This window comes from Cyrtonyx montezumae, unplaced genomic scaffold (assembly GCF_038088225.1).
Source record: "Cyrtonyx montezumae isolate F1298 unplaced genomic scaffold, pur_monq_1.0 scaffold_10, whole genome shotgun sequence".
NCBI classification, from domain to species: Eukaryota; Metazoa; Chordata; class Aves; order Galliformes; family Odontophoridae; genus Cyrtonyx; species Cyrtonyx montezumae.
The window spans coordinates 9,940,203-9,959,931 of NW_027071826.1; the positions used below are offsets into that span (position 1 = coordinate 9,940,203).

Consider the following 19,729-nt stretch of genomic DNA (forward strand, 5'->3'; position numbering starts at 1 on the left):
TACATCAACAAAACCCCACAAACCTAAAATCCAGCAAGTCTTACATTTAAGGATAAAGTAAATACTTCACAAGATCATATAGTAAAGGAACAAGTCTAGGATTCTGCTATGTTAAATGCCAGACTACTTGCAACCAAAAGGCAGTTTAGATAAGACACTTTCTACTTCTTTAACCACCTTACCCTCATCTTACTGTGTGAGGGGAGGGAGAGGGGGCTGGGAAGTGATGTGAGTAAAAAAATCAAAATTAAAGACAAAATAACTAGATAACTTTCTTTTTTTTTTTTTTTTTCCTCTTTTTTTCCCTGCACAAGTTCTCATGCTGAGGTAAAGCATGGAAAGAACAGACTTTAGTTTGTTCAATCAAGGTGAACAACAGTTTGCCTTGACCTACCTCTGGTAGATACTAGTCATTTTAGTAATGGAACACAAAGAAAGCCTCAGAATGCCAAAGCTTTACACAAGCTTCCCACAGGCACAAATGAGAAAAATTAGGATTTTATTTATGATGTTTTAGTACATTTTTGAAGGCCAGCTGCCTGAGTTACAGAAAATCATGCAACTTCCACCCTCACCCCCCTAACTCCCCGTTCTCATGCTAATTCTTTCCTTCAGTGATTTTCCCAATCTTTCAGTTGTACATCTTCTCATATTTGCTATATACTTTTGAGACTTTACAAATTAAATACTCTTAATACTCTCACTCACCTTTACATCATGAGTGGACAGTGGAAAATTTCACAGGTGTTATAAATAAGAGGAGAATAATAGTATTCAGTAAGTTTAAGTCAAATCCCTACTTTTCAGATTAAATGGCAAGTGATAAGCAGTGTTTGGAGCCTTGTAAATCACTGCACAATAATGGGGATTAGTTGAAATATTACATCTCAATTAGGGAGAGATAGTACTGATAAAATCTGATCAAAAGTACTGCAGTAGGGATTGAAGAGGAGAAAACAGGAGCACATCACCACAGGTAGAAGTTACTCATCAACCCATACTACGCACTCAAGTGAAACTTGCCAAGTTTATCTTGACAGTTTAAATGAACATGAAACAACCATCCAACCTTTCTGCTTCGTGTTTGCTTTTCTTCCTACTCTCAACTCTTCCTGCCTAGCTTGCCTGTATCACAACTCAGTGACTTCTGCCAATTCATTTCATCTTCTGAGTGGAGCCATGCCAAACCAGCCCATTTTTCTTCTGCAACTTCATCATCTCGGAAATCAACTTCAGCAAACAATACAAGCTGTTCATTTCCCTGCATTTAGTAGTAAGGTGGCAGTATTTGAGGCCAAAACAAAGCAAAACCAACAAAAATAATTCACAAAAAATAATAAAAAAACAGCCCCCCCCCCAAAAAAAAAAAAAAGCACTTGTTTCTCCCACCTGTAATTCCACAGTGAGAATGCTACAAAAAAAGCATACTCATTAATAGAGCAAGATCTTCACACTAGGGTGGACTCCTCTTAGCATGGTCTTCTGGACCACAAGAATGCCTAAGACAGCTGTAAGCAAAATAAATGAATGCTCTCTCCTCCATTGTATCAAAACACTGGAAGCTCTCCCCTCAAAACCCTAGGCTGGATGCTTATGTAGCTTCACATTTTGGCCCTGCAGCCCTCCGCTCGTGCAGGACTGAATGCAGTCCCAGGACGAATGGATTCAGAGAAAGGAAGCTTCAATCACGCTACTCTTCATTTACATGAAAGGAATCATGTATCATTATCTTCCATAGCTACACAGGGAATTCCCCCTTGGGATTTTTTTTCATACGTAGTACTTAACTACATCGTTACCTAACAAGGTAAAGATAGCATAAGCCAAGTCTCATCATTTAGAAGAAGCTGCAATCCAGTGAGATCCTAAACCAATCAACCAAACTGACATATACGTGCTTTGTTAGGGTCATCTGTTTGTCTGGTTGGGGATTAAATATACACAACACAAACCAACAAACATCTATTTGTTTCAAAGTCAGACCTTCTCTTGTATTCTTGTCACCTGGCCACTTACACACCACACTATACTCCTTGATTTTTTGGCTACTTCACTTGAAGCCTGTCAACATAAATGTTATAAGGAAAAACACGGAATGGAATATCTTCTGGATTTGGAGACTGGAGATTGATCAAGTTCTTCTCAATACTGATAACTGTTCTTAAAGTTGCTTGGTGTTTTTTTCCTATAGAATAACCATTACACCTACTATTTTATTAATATTACTAACATTAGTAGTCCTCCCATTTTCTCTGTGAAGCTTATGAAAGTCTTTGATTCACACAGCTCAATTTTTCAAACTACGATAATCTGAGCATCCCCCCAAAGGCCCTGTGCTAAATATATTTTCATGATGAGCAAGTAAAATTCACATGTTCTTTATTTGTCCATATAATACACCATCAATCCTTTTTTTGTTTGTTTTAAAATTAGATAAGAGCAAAATTAAATGGCAGGTGTATGAAGTTCTTCAGAAACAATGCCAGAACAAAAAACTGAATTACAAAATGTTAAAAAATGTCGGTACATTTGAACTCAACATTCCACTACTGCATAATGTTACAGATATTGTCTAACAAAAAATAATGGTGCCACTTACCTATTTTTGCTGTTTCTAGGAACTTTTTATTCTGTACATAGGACGATTCTGTACAAAATATGAAGTCTACATTTTTATTACTTATTACCATAAAACAAGGTACAATGTATGTACAATATTAAAATGAAGCCATACTGAAGCCACACTAAAAAGACACTTGTAATATTACTTTTGACATTCCTGATGTACAGGTGTAATTTTGGAGAACAGGGAAAGGTGTCAAACACAGAACTTCATGAAGAACAACAGTCACCAAAATTCCACTTGTATTTTTCTTCCTTTTTTTTTTTTTTTTAATTTCAGAATGGTTTAGTAAAGGCTTATAAGTACATAATTACTGATAATAAACGTGCTAAATCAGTGGTGACAGATTTTGGAATATTGCCTAATAAAATGATGAGTGGCCCCAAACCTCAAATATGAATTTGTGTGAAACTTAAGTCTCTAGAAATAGCATATTTCCCTTTTTTGGTGAGTGTTTATCTTCAAAAACAAACAGAAATTAAATCTAGACAGTGAAAAATGTTCTTATACGTTGAGCATCACACAGTCAATCAAACATTGATATATATTTCTTTTTCTTCCCTTCCTTGGGTAACACAATTCCTTTCAGCAACCTCTTGCACAAACATACCGAACACCCAAAAATCAAAGGTAACTGATAACCTACCAGCTAAAGATGGAAGTTCAAACAATGGTATATCAAAATACATAGACACTGCTTTACACAATTAAAAAAGCACCCTTTTTCCCTCAAAAGGAGAAGGCATCTTTAAACTGTCCTAATAGAGTTTATCCTAATGGTAAAGCATATTCTTTTTCAAGTTTTACAGGAAATGTTTCAGACACAGTGGACATTCCACTTACAGGTTGGGCTGCTCTTTAAATTTAGTTCTTGTAAGCCAATATCTACCACTGACAATTTTCTTCCAATAGACAACATAACAAATATTGGAAACTGTATGTTAAATGCAACCAACAAATAGCAGGCACAGCATCTGCACGAGGTTACTATGAATGTCTGCTTTGTGCAATATTTTTATGGATGCAGGAGACGTTATACTTCCTTAAAAAATAAAACAAAACTATTTTTAAAGAAGCCACATTTTTCTCTCTTTATGCATCAAGACATTAAACATTAAGTTATATCATGTTACTGCCAGAGACAAAGGAAACTAATCACCCATTTAGAATAGCAGAACACATTTCAAACAGCTTGTAAGCAGGATAAGTAAGTCAAAATACTGGCCACCCTGAGAGAAATCAAATATTGAAGACAAAGAACTATATTTTAGAAAAGATTTTCCTCCCGTGCTTTTCCATCTACAACAGAAAGCTCAATACATGCAAGTAATCTTGTGGAATATATAGCAGCATTTGAAGATCATCAGCAATTCAGATGCATTTTCAGTTCACTTGTGAGGTGTATTTGCAGCACATGTGCTCTTTACAACAACAAAAATATTTTCACAATAAAGTTATGGTCACTATCTCCTCAGCTCTTAGACTTATAAAAAAAAGCAGAGTGGAATTCAACGGTCTGCTCTTAATTCTCCTTTGACTTTATCAGAAGCTTGTGATGTTTTGTTTCCTGAAAGGCTATGCTCATCTTCCAGATAAAAACTGATGCAGCTGAAATGACACAAAATATCTGCCATGGAATACTGAACTCTTAGAGCCCAAGAAAAATGCTGAGTATTAAAAGCTCAGATAAGGGAGAAAACAGTGAAAGAGTATTTTATTGACTTGAAAAAAAAATTAAATTTTATATTCAATCTATTCCCAGTCATAGTAAACATGATTATTATTATTTTTTTTTTTTAGGAAAAAATTCTACCAGTTCATTTCTGGAATACTGGTGCCATATAATATACTAAAGACTGGAAAATATGGCTTTAAATATACATAAAGTATTAGGACATGGAATATATATATCTTTATATATATATCTTTATCCTAAGTAAAGGAGAAATGAATTTACAGAACCCTTAGAAAGGAATCATGATTGAGGATTGTCATGACAGTTACCAGTTTGTAAGCCATATTTTATAGTACGAAAGAATAATTACGTACTTTCAAAACTGCTGGTATATTACAAGATAGCAACGTGGAAACAACTATAAAGTTGAGAAATCCTACAAAAGGTTTAATACTCAAATTTGATATAACTTTATACTTTTGAAAACGCACATTTATCATTAGTACCAACTACTGGTCATTCATTTATTTGGATGGAATTAGTTTACAGAATGCCCTTCTCAAATGTGAAACATCTATGCAATAGAAACTGCATGTTATCGCTAGTTGGTACTATGATAACAGCTCCAGGAAACTGTGTCCACTTGATTATAGTCAACCCAATATTCTGCATATGGAACTGGGTAATTTACCATTGTTTGAACTACTAATCTTGAGCTGCATACTCTTTAAGTTATTGCCTACAGAACTGGGTTGAAGAAAACTGACTTTGTGTGTAACTGATAGGTATGGCACAAACAATTAAGTTCTACTGTAGAACTGAGTCCAGAAAAAAAACTTTTCCTCCAAAATAATATTTCACTGTAATAGTTTAATGCCCATCATGTGATATTAATTCATCAGCTCTGCAATGTGATTCCAAGGCTTTCATGGTATAGATATCCTGAGGCAGTTCTGACTTGCGTCGCACGAGAGGACGATCTTTTTTCTGATCTTTCTGTGCCTGAAACCAAAGTAGAACAAAGTTGGCAAAAATATTAATTCCTGAATATTAAAATATTTCTTGCATATCAGTGTTTACTTTCTGGGAATCAAAGTGAAAAATCATATGTCTCCTTTTTATGCCACCAACTATCCAGTTTTAAGTCTTGAAACTTTTTAAGTCAAGAAACTTTAACACTGTTTTTCATTCTGTATGTTTCTACAGCCAAGACAAATTAACTTCTCCCATGCTTGCTTACTTGCACCATTCACACATCTGAAAAGGTAAGGTTCTCTCATGTTACTTCACTAGTGCTGTATCCAAGTCTTTCAATGAACACAAGGTCCTTTCAGCATGTATTTTCACATCCTCATCCCCAGCTCCTCTTCCCGATCTCATTCATTTGAGCTCAGGTCTGCACTGAAATTTCTCACTCTTCACAATTTCAGTTAAGCCACGCAGCTGCAATCTGCAAATGGTGCCACCTCACAGACATCCCTCAGCTGCAGTGAATGTTATCATTCTTTCCTGATATATCTGAAATGCCACTGTTTCACTCTTCTCACTGGGAAAAGTGGTTTTTATTTTTCCCCCACCTTTGTTCTCTGAACAGCCTTGTAAGAGGAATTCTATATTTAAAAACAAATAATTAATGGCCCTTAAAAAACCACGCAGCTTTTACTTTGCCTTCTTTTCCACAAGCACCTTCCATCAGTTATAAAGGCACTGATCAAGTTCTACCATACCAGACCACATTTGCTAAATGTGCTCACAGCTGCTGGGAGACCTTCCTCAGCCATTCTATCACTCCTTCAATATTGATGCTGTGCATTAAAGCCTTACTTTCAGTGACACGGTATAGTTCCTCACTTCCGATGTTTGATTTAAAAAACTCCAAAATTTCATGTTGACTTTTCTTTTTGTTCTGGAAAACCATTAACTGTTTTAGCTCATTTTAGCATCAATTTCCTTTGGTACTTGAACATGGGATTCATAAGTCTCTCTCTGGTGTCCACATATAAATGCAATGCTACCTAGCTTGCTTTCCACAGTACTCCAAACCTTCAATCCTTTTCTTATCACATAAGTCAATGATCAATCTTCTTGCAGGCTTCATACTACCCAGAGATTTCTGTAAGGTATTTTTGTCTGTTTGTTTATTAAACAAGAGCTCCAGTTTCAGACTGTCCTGTTCACCCTGTTAGGACAGGATATTCACCTCTGAAAAATGGGTTTAAGTATCTCTTAATCATCTCATTTACTTCTTGCACTGGACTGGAGCAGCCTTGAGTCTCTTTGCCTTTTAGTAGGTAATGGAGCATTAACAGTTGGTGGACTGAGAAAGACTGCCTACATGCGTGGGCAAGAAAATTTACATGGTGGACACTTGACAAGTTCTGCAAAAGCACTGTAGCTTTAGCCAAAAAAGAGGCTCTGAATAACAGATAAAAGAAACATAACCACTAGTATCTCATTATTTTATGAGTTCTCCTTATTAAAAGACAAAACTGTTAGACAGTTATTAGATTTAGTCATTTTTAATCCTCCTTAGGGCATAAGCATTGCTTCTGTCATGACTCAGCTAATTTTTAAGTTGAAAATAAATGAAATCTTGGTAGAAAATCTCAAAAGGTTTTCATCAGATCCCTAGACGTTAGAAATGTAACGCCATATTCCTTGCTGCTTTATTATCACTTTAAAGCAGCAGCTCTAATGAAGTTTATTATTGCAAGACATGCAGAGGTGAAAATACAGCCCAAGTTTATCTCTAGAATTAACAAAAAAAAATCAGATTAAGAGCACTGACAGATTTATCATTTGTTAATTCAATTTGTAGAGTACATCATTATCTTCACATAACCTTACCTGACAAGCCTCTTCTTTCACTGTCTTTTTCAGCATCTGCAAATCTTCAATTAAAGGCCCATCCGTTTCCATTGCAACTGGACTGTTCAGCAAGCTCGTGTCACTATACGTTGGGTACTAATAAAATGCAAAGTGTTAAAATAATCATTCTGAGTAGCAGTCACTAAACATTAAGAGTGATTTAGAGCACCTGAATGCTGTAATTATTGGAGATTAGCTTCAATATCTTATGCTTCCAGGTGCCAAGGAATGTTTTCTCCTATGTGTACATGAAAGATAGAGAAAAATGGAACTCCGATATTTTCAGACTGGGAGAAATGCCCCAGTGAAAAATTACACTTTAACTGGGACTTAATTTTAAAATATATTCATATTTTGTCAGTTTCAGGCAACTGAAGCCTTCTTAACACACTGGCTAGTGATTTTTGTCTAGTGATTTATGAACAGCGTAGCAACACAATGATTTTTCTTGCTTCCTTTTTTTCCTACATATAAGAAAATATGCTGTTAAAAAATTAATTTACAATAGATGAAAAAACTTCAAAATTAAAGTACTGACACAAGATGGAAAAGTTTAACAAAGTAGGCATACAAGTACTTTGGGAATTAAAAAGATCGCGTGTAAACACTCAGCATCTAAAACTTGCTGTTAGCAATCTCAACAGTTTATCCATAGGTTAAGTTTGATTTTAACTGAGATGGGGTTTAAGTGGTCTTTAAATAAAATCTCATTATAAGCACACTTTCTCATCTATTTTCTTCATAAAAATTTTAGTATCTAACTGTACCAGTAACAATGCATATAAAGTGATAGAAAAAAAATCTAATCAGCAAAGATTTTAATGATCAAGACCTAAAATTTTAAAATGTATTATGTTATGCAAAGTCAGGAACAGCTCTGAACAACAAGAATTGTTACTAATTAGACAAATTAAGGACATGTTAATAGAAATTCAGGGTCGAAGGGGGAATTACTAAAATCCATTATATAGAGTGCTAGAAGCATCTAATACTTATGTCAATTCTGCATTCAGTGAAGCACTCAGTGTTCAAATTAATCATACTGTAAATCACTTGTCATTATCAGCTCTCTTCAAGCATGCTATGCAGAATATATTGAACACAGGTCGTGCTACCCAGCTTCAGAAAGTACACTGAATTACAAGAACTTAATAGGGAAGACTAGCAATTTTATACTTCAGAACTGTAGATGTTACTACCACAAGTCTGTTCATTCATTTAGTTAGACAGGCATAGTTCACCATTTGTGACAGCAAATGACCATCTATATCAAGCACTCTTCAACCAGGTCTTTTGGATGACACTAGAGAACGTTGTATCATGGAAAGACAGTTGCACATGGTTCTTCTAAAACTCATTTGACTCTGTTACTAAAAATCAAAACAGTATGTCTAACATTTATTTATTTTAAATTCAAGCAGTTCAGTAACCATCCCCCGAGAAATGCTGCAGGGGAAAAATCGTTTATGAAATTCCACCTCCTTTGGAAAAATGACCCCATACTTTGTTTTAGAACAATGAGATCACAAAGTATCCTGCTTTCATTTACAGAGTATCATTATTCACTCCTTTACCACTCAAGCTGAGAAGCCACCACGACACAGTAGAGTAAGTTGCTTGCTACAGTAATCTACTTGCTGCAAAAAAACAATTTTTTTCCTTGCCCATAGCAACAGATTGGTGTGATTAAGGAAAAATGATTTTTCAGAAAATGAATGAATGAATAAAAGGAGAAGAAATGAAAGAGTGGGTGGGGAGATGGTTCAGGCTGAACCATCGCCTTCTCCCATGATTTCAAGATAAGCACTCTAAAGGAAATTTTCTTCATCAATATCTTAATTACGTCAGCCCACAAATACTTGACAGGATGTTTCCTTTCTAGTAAGAATCTGATGTGCAGATTCACCAGGACACTAACCCACAGCAAATATGAGAACAAATGCAGTAGACAAGAACGTACAATTTTAGCTGAATCCGTTTGACACAGAGGAAAACGGAGCAGTCATAACTCACAGTTTGCAGAAAGACCTCTTTTGTAATATATTTTGCAAAACAGCTTTCAAAGAGAAACCAATTATGGCATCTCTATGTTTTCCATAGTTTTGCACAATAACTTTTCAAACAGCAAACAGTAAATCTCCTATTATAAGAAAAGGAAAAAGTACTTCACATCATACTTTTCAGAAACCTTTTTTTCCTATTAAATAACTACTTGCACAAGAGAAAGGTTACAAATTTTAAAGCACTTTTATTGTATATCTTTCATAATACAATTAATGAAATTGCTTTATTTCCATGATCAGTCAGACCTGTTTCCCCCACTGATATTTAACAAAACTAAAGCATTAAAACATGAACATCTTAGGTTAATCTTTTCTAAATACCTGGGGATTTGATTTGGCTAGATTTTCTATTTTAACCCACGCTTCTTCCCGTTCCTTCAATTTTAGCTTCTCTCTGAAAAAAAATTCAAAGCAAAAATGGCAAAAGCAGCTTGGTGAATCTTGTTAAAGAAAATACACAAGTTGCAATACATTAAAGGGAAAATATCACTAGAAGAATAAATCATCTGGCAATGTCCATTACAGCTTACCACCCAAAAAAACACTTCATGTTGGCATTACAATTTGCATTATGCCAACACCTCACAATCTCAAAGCAACATTAAAAAGGAAAAGAATGAAACCCAACCCTCTCATGAAAGCTAACACTAATTAATCTTCGCTGACTGTACACTGTTAAAAGGATTATAACACAAAGGGAAAAAAAAAATTGAACTATGTTATATGGATTGTTACTGTTAACTCAATGGCTTGGGTAATAGGTTAAACAGGTAAAAAACTAGAGATAATTTGAATTGTACGCAATTACAGACACACAAAACCAAAACACAACAACAATCAAAAGCACAGTAAATTATTCATAGGAGTCACATGAAATGTCACGTAAGTATAGGAGATATGGTTTCTTTCTTTATACCTGATGTTTTTTGAATTTAAGTTACTGGTTTTCCCTACCTTAATAAACAGCTTCACACATAGGATAGAACAAACCCTTTGAAAGGTGGCAGAGTTGAAAAAGGGCTTTTAGATCAACAGTGCTTAAAAAATTGCTTTTAGGCTTCAACACATGGAGTAGCTGATCCTGGCTTAAAACCCAGCAATTATAATTCAAGCCTACACACAACTTGCCTCCAACTCTTCATTAAGTTAAGCTTACAGTGGGGTAGAATTCCTACTCCATCTAAGCTCTATTGTAGTGAAGAATGTTGGTTTGCTCTGATGTCACCCTTAGCACTAGGCCTGACTTAGATCACACTCAAATCAAATGCCATGAAAAAATACACGAAACCAAAACAGCAAACTCAAAACAAACAAACAAAGAAGGATAAATTCTAATTTAATATAAGGATTTCTACTCATTTGCTATGCAGGAAGAGAGATTTACACATCTATGTTCCTTTTTAAAATAAATATTCACATTTTTGTCCATATAAAAAACAGTATGCAATACTACAAGTTCATTCCTACTTGAATTGTAATAAGCAGCTTCAAAATTTGAGTTTATCTACATTAAAAATTTCTATTCCAGAATATTGTTTTAATACAGGTTCATAATTTGAAACACTGTGGGAATCCTCGTCCACTTAGAAAGTGAAAAACAAACTGAAATCCAGATATTTTAATACCTGCTTCTTAATCATGCTCCCAGTTTCTAAAGTGAGAACTTAATGATTCACACATTTTACTTCTATTTCCAATCTATTTCCAAATAATTTTGAGATCCAGCAGATTTATGAAGAGTCAATTTATGAACACAAAGTTTAGCTTCAATTTTGGGCATTTACCAGAAAAATTCTAGCTTCCAATTGCCAGCTGCCTTTCACTGGCCCATGCAGGACTACATTACAGTCATCAGGATTCTTCTGGCAAATAGTGTATTGTAACAGTGACAACTTTATCTGGGATAAGTTCTAGAAAAACATGCACATGTGCACTCACAATGAATGCCAAAAATACTGGAAAAGTGTTTTGGAAGGATTGAACAACATGAGAAAATAACATGGGGTAAATACAGCATGCAAAAATAAACGTAGGATGTAAACTGCTCAACTTTTACAGTGGGCTCCACAATTAGCAGTGTCCTTTTCCAAAACCTAGTTTTAAGGAAGATGGTGATGTACAGCAGTATTAGGCCAAAGACCACACGCAGTCCCCCATATGAAGATCTTACAGTTCATATAATGAGAACTTTCACCAAGTGAATTTTGAGACTGCTGTACTGTAATGTGGGGTGAAACTTCCCAGTAGAGACACAGTATTTTTTCCAGAGCTAAAGCACTCTGTACAAATTATTCAAGAACAGACAGACACACTGACATGAAAACTTACTTCAGTTTTTCTGCTTTAAATTGCTGTGTGCAGTCATCGAACAGTTTTTGGTTCATCTCCATGAAGAGTTTCAGAGCATTGTATATCAAGCCATGTATTGTCCTATAAGTAAAACTTCTGGTTGAAACTCACAGTACTTTAAACTTTGAAATCTATTTTTTTCTGGCCAACAGAAGCCAATAGCCTACATAACTGGAAATTACAGCATTTCAGAACAAATGGAAACAACACTAGTTAATGGAAGTTTATCCTCTAAAGGGCTAAACACAAGGACTAAAGTTACCATTTTACTTACTCTAAAGTACTACTGGTCATGTCTATTTTTCATGAACTTCATTTTTAATACTGTAATTATCAACAGGACTAGATTTGAAACTCACTAGCTGACCTTAATCAATCTCAAGTTGTTAAAGAAAATGCAAGATAGCATTACAGTTTTTAAGATAAGTACCTTATTGACAACTGGCAAAGTGATTATAAGAAGCCTAGAGAAGACACTATGCATTTTGGGAACTGCCACACAGCAACAGCTAGTTCAACACGAGTTATGCCAGGACTCTTTGGAAAAGTGTTAGAAAAGAATGTGGAAAGCAACAACAAAAAACTCAAAAAAAACCCCAACCTGCCTTATGAAGTACTTATTTTTACAGAGTATTTTATAAATTCTAGCATGTAATCTGTTGCTGATCACTAAAACCAAACAGGAAGCAACCAGTTCAGTGATTATTACTGTGACATGCATGTGAGTTGCAAGTGAGAGTGCAGCCGTACTGGGTAGCATGACTTCTGACAAAGTGAATGCATGGCCTTGAAAGCCAGAAAAACAACTGACAACAAGCCATGTTTACTATATACAGTTGCACCACTGAACCAAAATTTTATTAGTAAGTACATTATTTGTTACTGCTTACATCCAGTGAGAGTTATCAATCACTAACATCACTTTATCTTCCTTTCTGTTCCTGTGTTTATTGGTAGATTCAGTTTGTGTTCTTGGCTAACCCATCACCACATCTCAGTTCATGGCCAGCAATAGACTGTGGATACTTTCATCATCCCAGCAGTTGCACAATAGCAGAAACAAAGAGGCCCTTTACAATGGAACAGTTGCAGAAAGGAGCTGACCAGGACTGTTTTCATGTGTAAGTACTATGTTATTGTGGGGGGAAAAAGGTGAAAATAGTCAATGGAGAAAGTAAACACAAAGGGGAAAAAAATAAACAAGGAAATAAAACAACTCAATCAACATATTTCAGTAGAAGTCACAAGAAATGCAAATGAGCAAAGAGGTTAAAGATAAGAAAATCACAGTTTGTCTTCAGAAGTACCCAGATTAGAGACTAGCAACATTTTTTCCTCATGTTAATAAAAATGCCAAGGATTACTATGCTAAACATTTTTTGTTTAATGAACTCCATCCTCTCCATTTTTTGCTTATATTTTTCGCTTATATTGCTTATAACGTTTAATATTAACATTTTGACATCAGTAATCTCCTCTCTACCCAGCAACCCCAATGACATAGAACAAACTTATTCAAAGACAAGATCTGAGCTACTTTCAAGCCTAAACTAGACAAAAAGCAAAATTTTACTTGAACAAATGTTTCTTACTTGTTCCAATGTGTCTTTGAATTCCGGTATAAGGATGGAAACATGATGGGTAAAATCTTTGCTGCATTGTCACTAATTAAACTCATAATATACTCATTATTCCAGTAGTATAATGCGCGCTCTGCAACCTAAGATGACATTAAAAAAAGGAACACTACTTCAGACAGTCTCTTTAAGAGCAAACATTTGGCAAAAACAGGTGACAGGTAAGAAAAAGCTGCAAATGAGATTTGGATTTTTGTTGCATGAACTGGAAGCTTCTCATGGAACTGAGTAAAAGCAGTTTTCTTCTTTCAAGTAAAAGATTCAAACCAAGCAGTCAAATAAATGCTCTTGCCAAGATATAGTATCTATAGAATTCAATTTCAAGTGAAATGCAAATGCTATATACTGATAAGTTCCAGGCACTTCTGAAAACGTCATGATTTTAAGCTGTTAAGAATAATACTTTTGAGTGAATCATCCAAAATAAACACAGGTACTGCACTCTTGAAAAGAGACAATAAGGCTAACGTTTGGAACCCCCCAATTCTGCTATAGATTTGAAGACTTTTTGGAACACCTGAAGTTGAATATGGTGAATAGTAGCAAAACTGCTTTGTAAAAATCCTCATTGCATCATACATTTTAAAAGTACAGACCTGGAAGTGTGGACTGGACACACATTTGGCTAGCTGTCTGAAAAGAGGCTCCATAACTTTCACAAATTCGGATGGTTCAATAACATCTAAAATTTCTTCTAGTTCATTTAAAAACATGACTTCTTTTGGACTGTGAGTCTTTGGCCAGTATTTCAGCAGTGCCATTACAACCTGTAGAAACAAAATCAACAAAATTTTCATAATTACTTTGTCTTGTACTAAATTATATGTCATTAAGAAGTCTGATGGTTGAACAGAAAAATCCTCAAATTTCTGTCCCACTTAACAGCAGAGATCAGATATGGTTCACTGTCACAGAAATAACTGCAACAATGGCTACAGAATACTTCCTCAGAAGACAGTCATACACAAAAAATTTGTCTTAAGATAGTTAGAAAGCTAGAGAAAGAACCTGACATTTGTCTCAATATGATAAGCAACTCAAAGTGCAAGTATCTGACACTTAAGTGACAACAGCTTTCAATCTCTTATTTCTTGGAGGTGTATTTCAAGACTCAAGTAAATGAAGTTCTATCAGTATATTTTAAGAAAAGACCATAAGTGCTCAAACTGGCAGGTATATTGTTGCTACACGTTACATTTTATTTGACTATACTACTATAATCAAGTCTTAACTTGCTCCACGATTATTGAACTATTTACCCAACTCATTTAAGTAGTTTTTGTCTGGCAAATCATAAACCCTCAAAAAACAAATGGGGGAAGAGAAACAAAGAAAGACAAAGAGAGATCCTACAAAAAAAGGAAGTAGTCAGATGGCTCAACTTAAAAAAAACTAAACTAAACTCTTAAGAAAAAGCTTATATACAGTTTTGACATAGTTTAAGCTGCTAATGGTTTGTTGCAAACACCAAACATTCTCATTTAGAATAAAGGAACATGCTTATTTTATGAAATGGTTGAAATTCTTCAATAAAAAAATCTGGACTTTTATAAACAAGAAACATTCAACCCTAAGAACCTATGAACATCAGTGAAGTGATAACTCAGTAAGAAATCAATGTATGTTCCTTATACGTATCCATTAAAATGTCAATGTAGATGGTATGTCCTTAACAAAACCTTGAGAAAAACATGCAGATTTTATTAAATAATATGTCCAAAAAATCTCATAACAATTAGCAGGGGAAACAAAGAATTTTTTCCTGTAAGAATCAGAAGTTTTGAAGAGGAACCCAGCATGCACATCACACATTAAGAGATTAAAAGAATGCTGTAGGCGTTATGTACTGATTTGGGATAAAAAAAGGAAGCAAACACATGTTAGTTCAAATTTGCTCTAGCAAATATGTAGCATTGTAACCGATGCCTGGAAGAAAGCTAACAATTCAAAATTTCACATACAATGAATAACAATCTCTAGAATTTGATAACTTAAACATTAAAAGCTTCAAGCAGAAGAAAGTTCTGCTCAGTGGCACACTGCTTCATGAATCAGTCTACAAGGGAAACAGCTTAACCTAAGAAGGTGTGCTTTTGTTAGAAGTGATCGTTCACTGATCACTACTTAGCAATTAAATGTGTTGGCTTACTGATGCAAAAACACTATATACAATTTAGGACAATTTAAAGTATTCATCTATGTATGCAGCTTTGTGCAGCAGACAAAAATCTGTTTTTGTTTATGTTCCAAAGTTGGTATCTGATTCAAAAGACCAGGATTTGACTGAAAAGCCTTTCATCAGTATGTAGCTATGCGTGCCAGAAATCTGCATGCCAGCACAGTATCAGCCTCACAGCAGAGCACAGTTCAGGCAAGTAAATATCTGACTAAACCACTTTTGGATCAGCTGTCTCAGGAAGAGTCAGCCAGAACAAAATAATCAGAGTAAACTCAATTGTGCTCCTAAAAGACGTACTTTGAAAGCTTCATTAAAACATTATCAACATTGCAGAAAAAGATATCCATTTGATATATCCAAGTGGTTAAATATTTGACTCTTCCTAGTAAAAATAATCACATATCAATACTTTATTCTCCAAGCCTCCTTAAATAGTCCCCTGATAAGAAGGATGTGAGTATCCCAGAAATAAATAATGAGAGCAAAATAAACTTACTGGTTCTGTAAGCGTGCTGTCCTTTTCTAAAAACTGAACTACACAGTACGCCAGCTAAAATCAAAGAAAATATTTTATTAACACTTATTGTGAAATGGAACACAATGAAATCAGGAGTTTAATAAGAAAATATTACTGAATTCAGATAAGACAACTGTATTTCTGTAATTTGACAAAGATCTGGAAGACAATTTAAACAACAAAAGGGTAAATATGCTCTAACAATTTTCCCAAAATTCTCAAGTCTTTTCTCATCTTCTCCTGGTTGTAACATGAAGGAAATTTCAATACAGTCTCTCAAGAAAGAATTCACAGAAAAGGGAGAATGGCTGAGCAAAAGTTGCCCCGTCATGATTTATTCTTATCCCATTACTCAGTGGATCACTAAATAAAACTGATACACCGTTACCAGAAAACAAGAAAAAAATATAAGTTTAATCAATCTGATTGGAAAGATTGGGAGATTTGCATGATTTCAGTGTACAAAGATACCAAAATGGGGAAGAAAAAGCACTTTTAGATTTGGAGATATTTCCCACTGTTATTCTTTAATGAAGATATACACAGGTGTAACAATTACCTCACATTATAGAAGGTTTGCATTTGCCACCTGAAACACTACTTGCATGCTGCTTTCATTTTCTAGGAAGATTCAATTTACACTATGAGGAAGAACTTATACTATTAATACTGTAGGAAATACTCAACATGAAATCAGACATTTTGGACAAAGGAATGAGATGTTTACTCACATCTATTACATCTTTGCTCAAATGCTCTGCTTGTTTATACATTGTTCCTTTAATTGAAAATAACGAAGCAAAAACTATTCTAAAGCAAATGAGAAGCCCCAGAAGTTCACCTTTATATAAAAATAATTGCTCAGTTTAGTATAATACATTTCAGAATTTCAGTGAAGCAAATGCCCAGAAGCCAGAACTGCAAAGGTCAAATCAGCTCCTGCTTGAAAAGCTAAACATCTGCCTCATTTGCATTACAAGGGAAGTTAAACTCTCACCCATAAGAAAATAGTTAGAATCTTCTCTAAATGAGATTCTTGCATGCTAAGAAGGAATTTGCACATATTCTTGGTGATGAAAATGGTCTACAAATTATTGCTCTATTTCAGCTCTTGGTTATGAAGAAAAAAACTTGTAGATCCCGGAAATAATGAATGCAAGGAAGAAACAGCACACAAAGAACATCTATCTTCATAAAGTCCACACAGAGAATAGCAAAATTTGTTTCCCAGTGGGCACTACCTAGGCTGAAAGTGAAAAGCTAGAGAATCGTTTCTAGCTGACATAGCTACAAAAGAAGATAAGAAGCATCTGCACTGATAACATCCATGCATAGAAGCAGCCCACGTCCCACACAGGACCTGAACAGCTTTTCTCTCTCTACATAGACCACACACCCAAAAAATAACTCAGAACCCGACCAGCCTGACCCTGAATGTCACCTGGGGCAAGGCATCCACCACATCTCTGGGTAACCCATTTCAGTGCTTCACTACCTTTATTATAAAAAAAACCTTTATTATATCCAGTCTAAATCTCCCGTTTTAGTTAGAAACTACTTCCCCTTGTCCTATCACAACACGCCCTGCTAAAGAATCCGTCCTCTTCCTTCTTGCAACCCCTCTTTTCAGGTCTCCCTAGAGTTTTCTAATGGGTGAAAAGCCTTATAGTTCATATTTCAACTCATTTTTCAAACATAAAATTGAAAGTCACAATTCTGTTTTCTACAGTATGTTCCACTTCCTAACATCATGGTATTCCATGCTGATTTAAAATTTTCAACTTCATCACCAAAATTAGTAAAAAAAAATACACTGAACAGTTTTGAGACTTAGGATTTTTCACACAAAGATCTGACTAAATTACAATGTTTACCAACTTCACTTCTGAGAATGACTACTTCGCATCTGTGCCTAAATAGGCAACTATATCATTTTCACTCTAAGTACCAGCAGTCTCACCAAAGTAGAAATTTTAAATGAGAGAATTACTGCACATCTTAAGTACAGTTTAGCCATTTTTTTTTCCTAATGCCTTCTTCATTTATGGAAGTTCAGCTGATAAAGACATTTCCTATCTTGCTTTTGACGACTTCACTATTCTATACTTCACTATTCTATAGTAAATTTAATATATACATGAGAGAAGCTAATTTCTAATTGGACTTCAGTATTTCTTAATAACTGCTGCTGTTTCTACGTGTATTTTTGTGGTTTTACTCTGGTGTTTCACAGCACTTGAAATGAAACCAGTATTTCTCATTTCATTCAGTGGAATTCATTCAGAATTCATAAAAGATGGGTATGCCTATGCCTACCTTTTGCTGATAGGAATGCAAGTCATCTGAAGGGTTAGAATTATTAGCTTGTGAAGTAAGGGAAATAGATAAAGATCAGTTCATCTGAGTCAGGTAGGTTAGGAGAGAAGGTGGTTATCATACAGCTCTGCACTTTGTTACCAAAAAAAACACCCAACAAATCTTACCTGTGGATGGTAAACACTGAGTGATTTCACTTTATGCAGTGGTAACAAAACCTTCAATAAGAATATTTTGTGCTCTTCTTTTAATGGTAAGGCAAATCCATTAATTATGCTGGCAGAGAAAAAAATTAAAAATAAAAATCAGCCATCTCTCACTATTTCAATATTCACTGCTCTACAGAATGTATCAAAACCCTTTTTTCTTTTTTTCCTTTAAGACACCTTAGAAAACAATACAGCAGAAAAAAAATGATTCAATACCTGAGTTTTCAATCCAGCTCTTTAAAGAATACAACTTAACAGAACAGACAAATTAACACCTGCCCATCCCTTGCCAAAGTCTTCCACAGGTCCTCAATTCTTCTTTAATGCAACATCTGACTATATCTGCATTTCAGATCCCCACTTTTGTTATGAATTATTCAATACAAACAAAGCTTTAAATACATATTGCCACCAGCACCTTCACTGAATTAAAAAGTGACCAGAGACCGGATGCTGAAGAGGTCAATCCAGGACAACAGATAAGTGAAAACATACAGGGATTGTTAAAACACTTTTACAAACTCCCCTTGATAATTGTTGAAGAAATTTGATGCTGATATTACAGGATTATAACAGACACACATTGTTAAGAAATCAAGAGATGCTAGAGCTGCCTTTTCTGTTACTGATACGAAGCTCTGTCAACATCTTGTACGAAACTCCTTAATGAATTAGAATAATAATACAGAACAGGTACAGCACAGAAGTCTAACTAGAACTGTGATTAGGAAACGTAAGAAAAAAGACAGTTAATTTTTAAAGGCAAATTGTAAGCATCATAACACTTATACCTTATTATATAATAACTTTGTAATAAGACAAACAATGCTTTTGAAGTATATATATATATACACATATTAAAGAAGCTTGTATCTGGATGAGAAATCAACTGATAACAACAGTTCTGACTAGGCTAGCAGCTTCACATTGTACAACTTAGATTCAAGGGCTGTCAGACATTACTGAAGTTTACTTTAAGGAGATTAACAGAAGTTTTCTGAGCATTTATAAACCATCCTTTCTGTGCTTTCCTGCTATACACTTAGTGAACACTTAGTGAAGTAAGAGGAATTTTTAAACAAATTACAACCAGTTATATGTTAACTACAGCTGCATTGCAGCTAATCTTTTTTACAAGGATAAAAATGAACAAAATGAAACTTTAATTACAAAAAAAATTGCCGCATCCCAAAAATGTTACTGTGCAGTTGATGTTCTTGCTCTATTTCTGCACTCTTATATGAAATTCAAACTTTTACATGTTAGGAAGCTGTTTTAATCTCATCTCATAAC

At 34.7% G+C, this 19,729-nt stretch overlaps 1 protein-coding gene across 2 annotated transcripts in view; it reads right to left on the reverse strand.

The window, feature by feature from the left end:
- Positions 1-2,362: 2,362 nt before the first annotated feature.
- The window catches only part of PPP2R5C (protein phosphatase 2 regulatory subunit B'gamma), a 72,257-nt gene continuing 54,890 nt past the window's right edge, over positions 2,363-19,729 (reverse strand). For both annotated transcript variants that reach the window (XM_065749781.1, XM_065749793.1), the window contains 8 exons: positions 18,395-18,503; positions 15,891-15,944; positions 13,812-13,982; positions 13,171-13,298; positions 11,558-11,659; positions 9,551-9,623; positions 7,146-7,262; positions 2,363-5,300 (listed from right to left, as the gene is read on the reverse strand). In XM_065749781.1, coding sequence (XP_065605853.1) covers positions 5,169-5,300; positions 7,146-7,262; positions 9,551-9,623; positions 11,558-11,659; positions 13,171-13,298; positions 13,812-13,982; positions 15,891-15,944; positions 18,395-18,503 — 886 coding nt within the window. In that variant the 3' untranslated portion in view covers positions 2,363-5,168. The remainder of the gene's footprint in view (positions 5,301-7,145; positions 7,263-9,550; positions 9,624-11,557; positions 11,660-13,170; positions 13,299-13,811; positions 13,983-15,890; positions 15,945-18,394; positions 18,504-19,729) is intronic.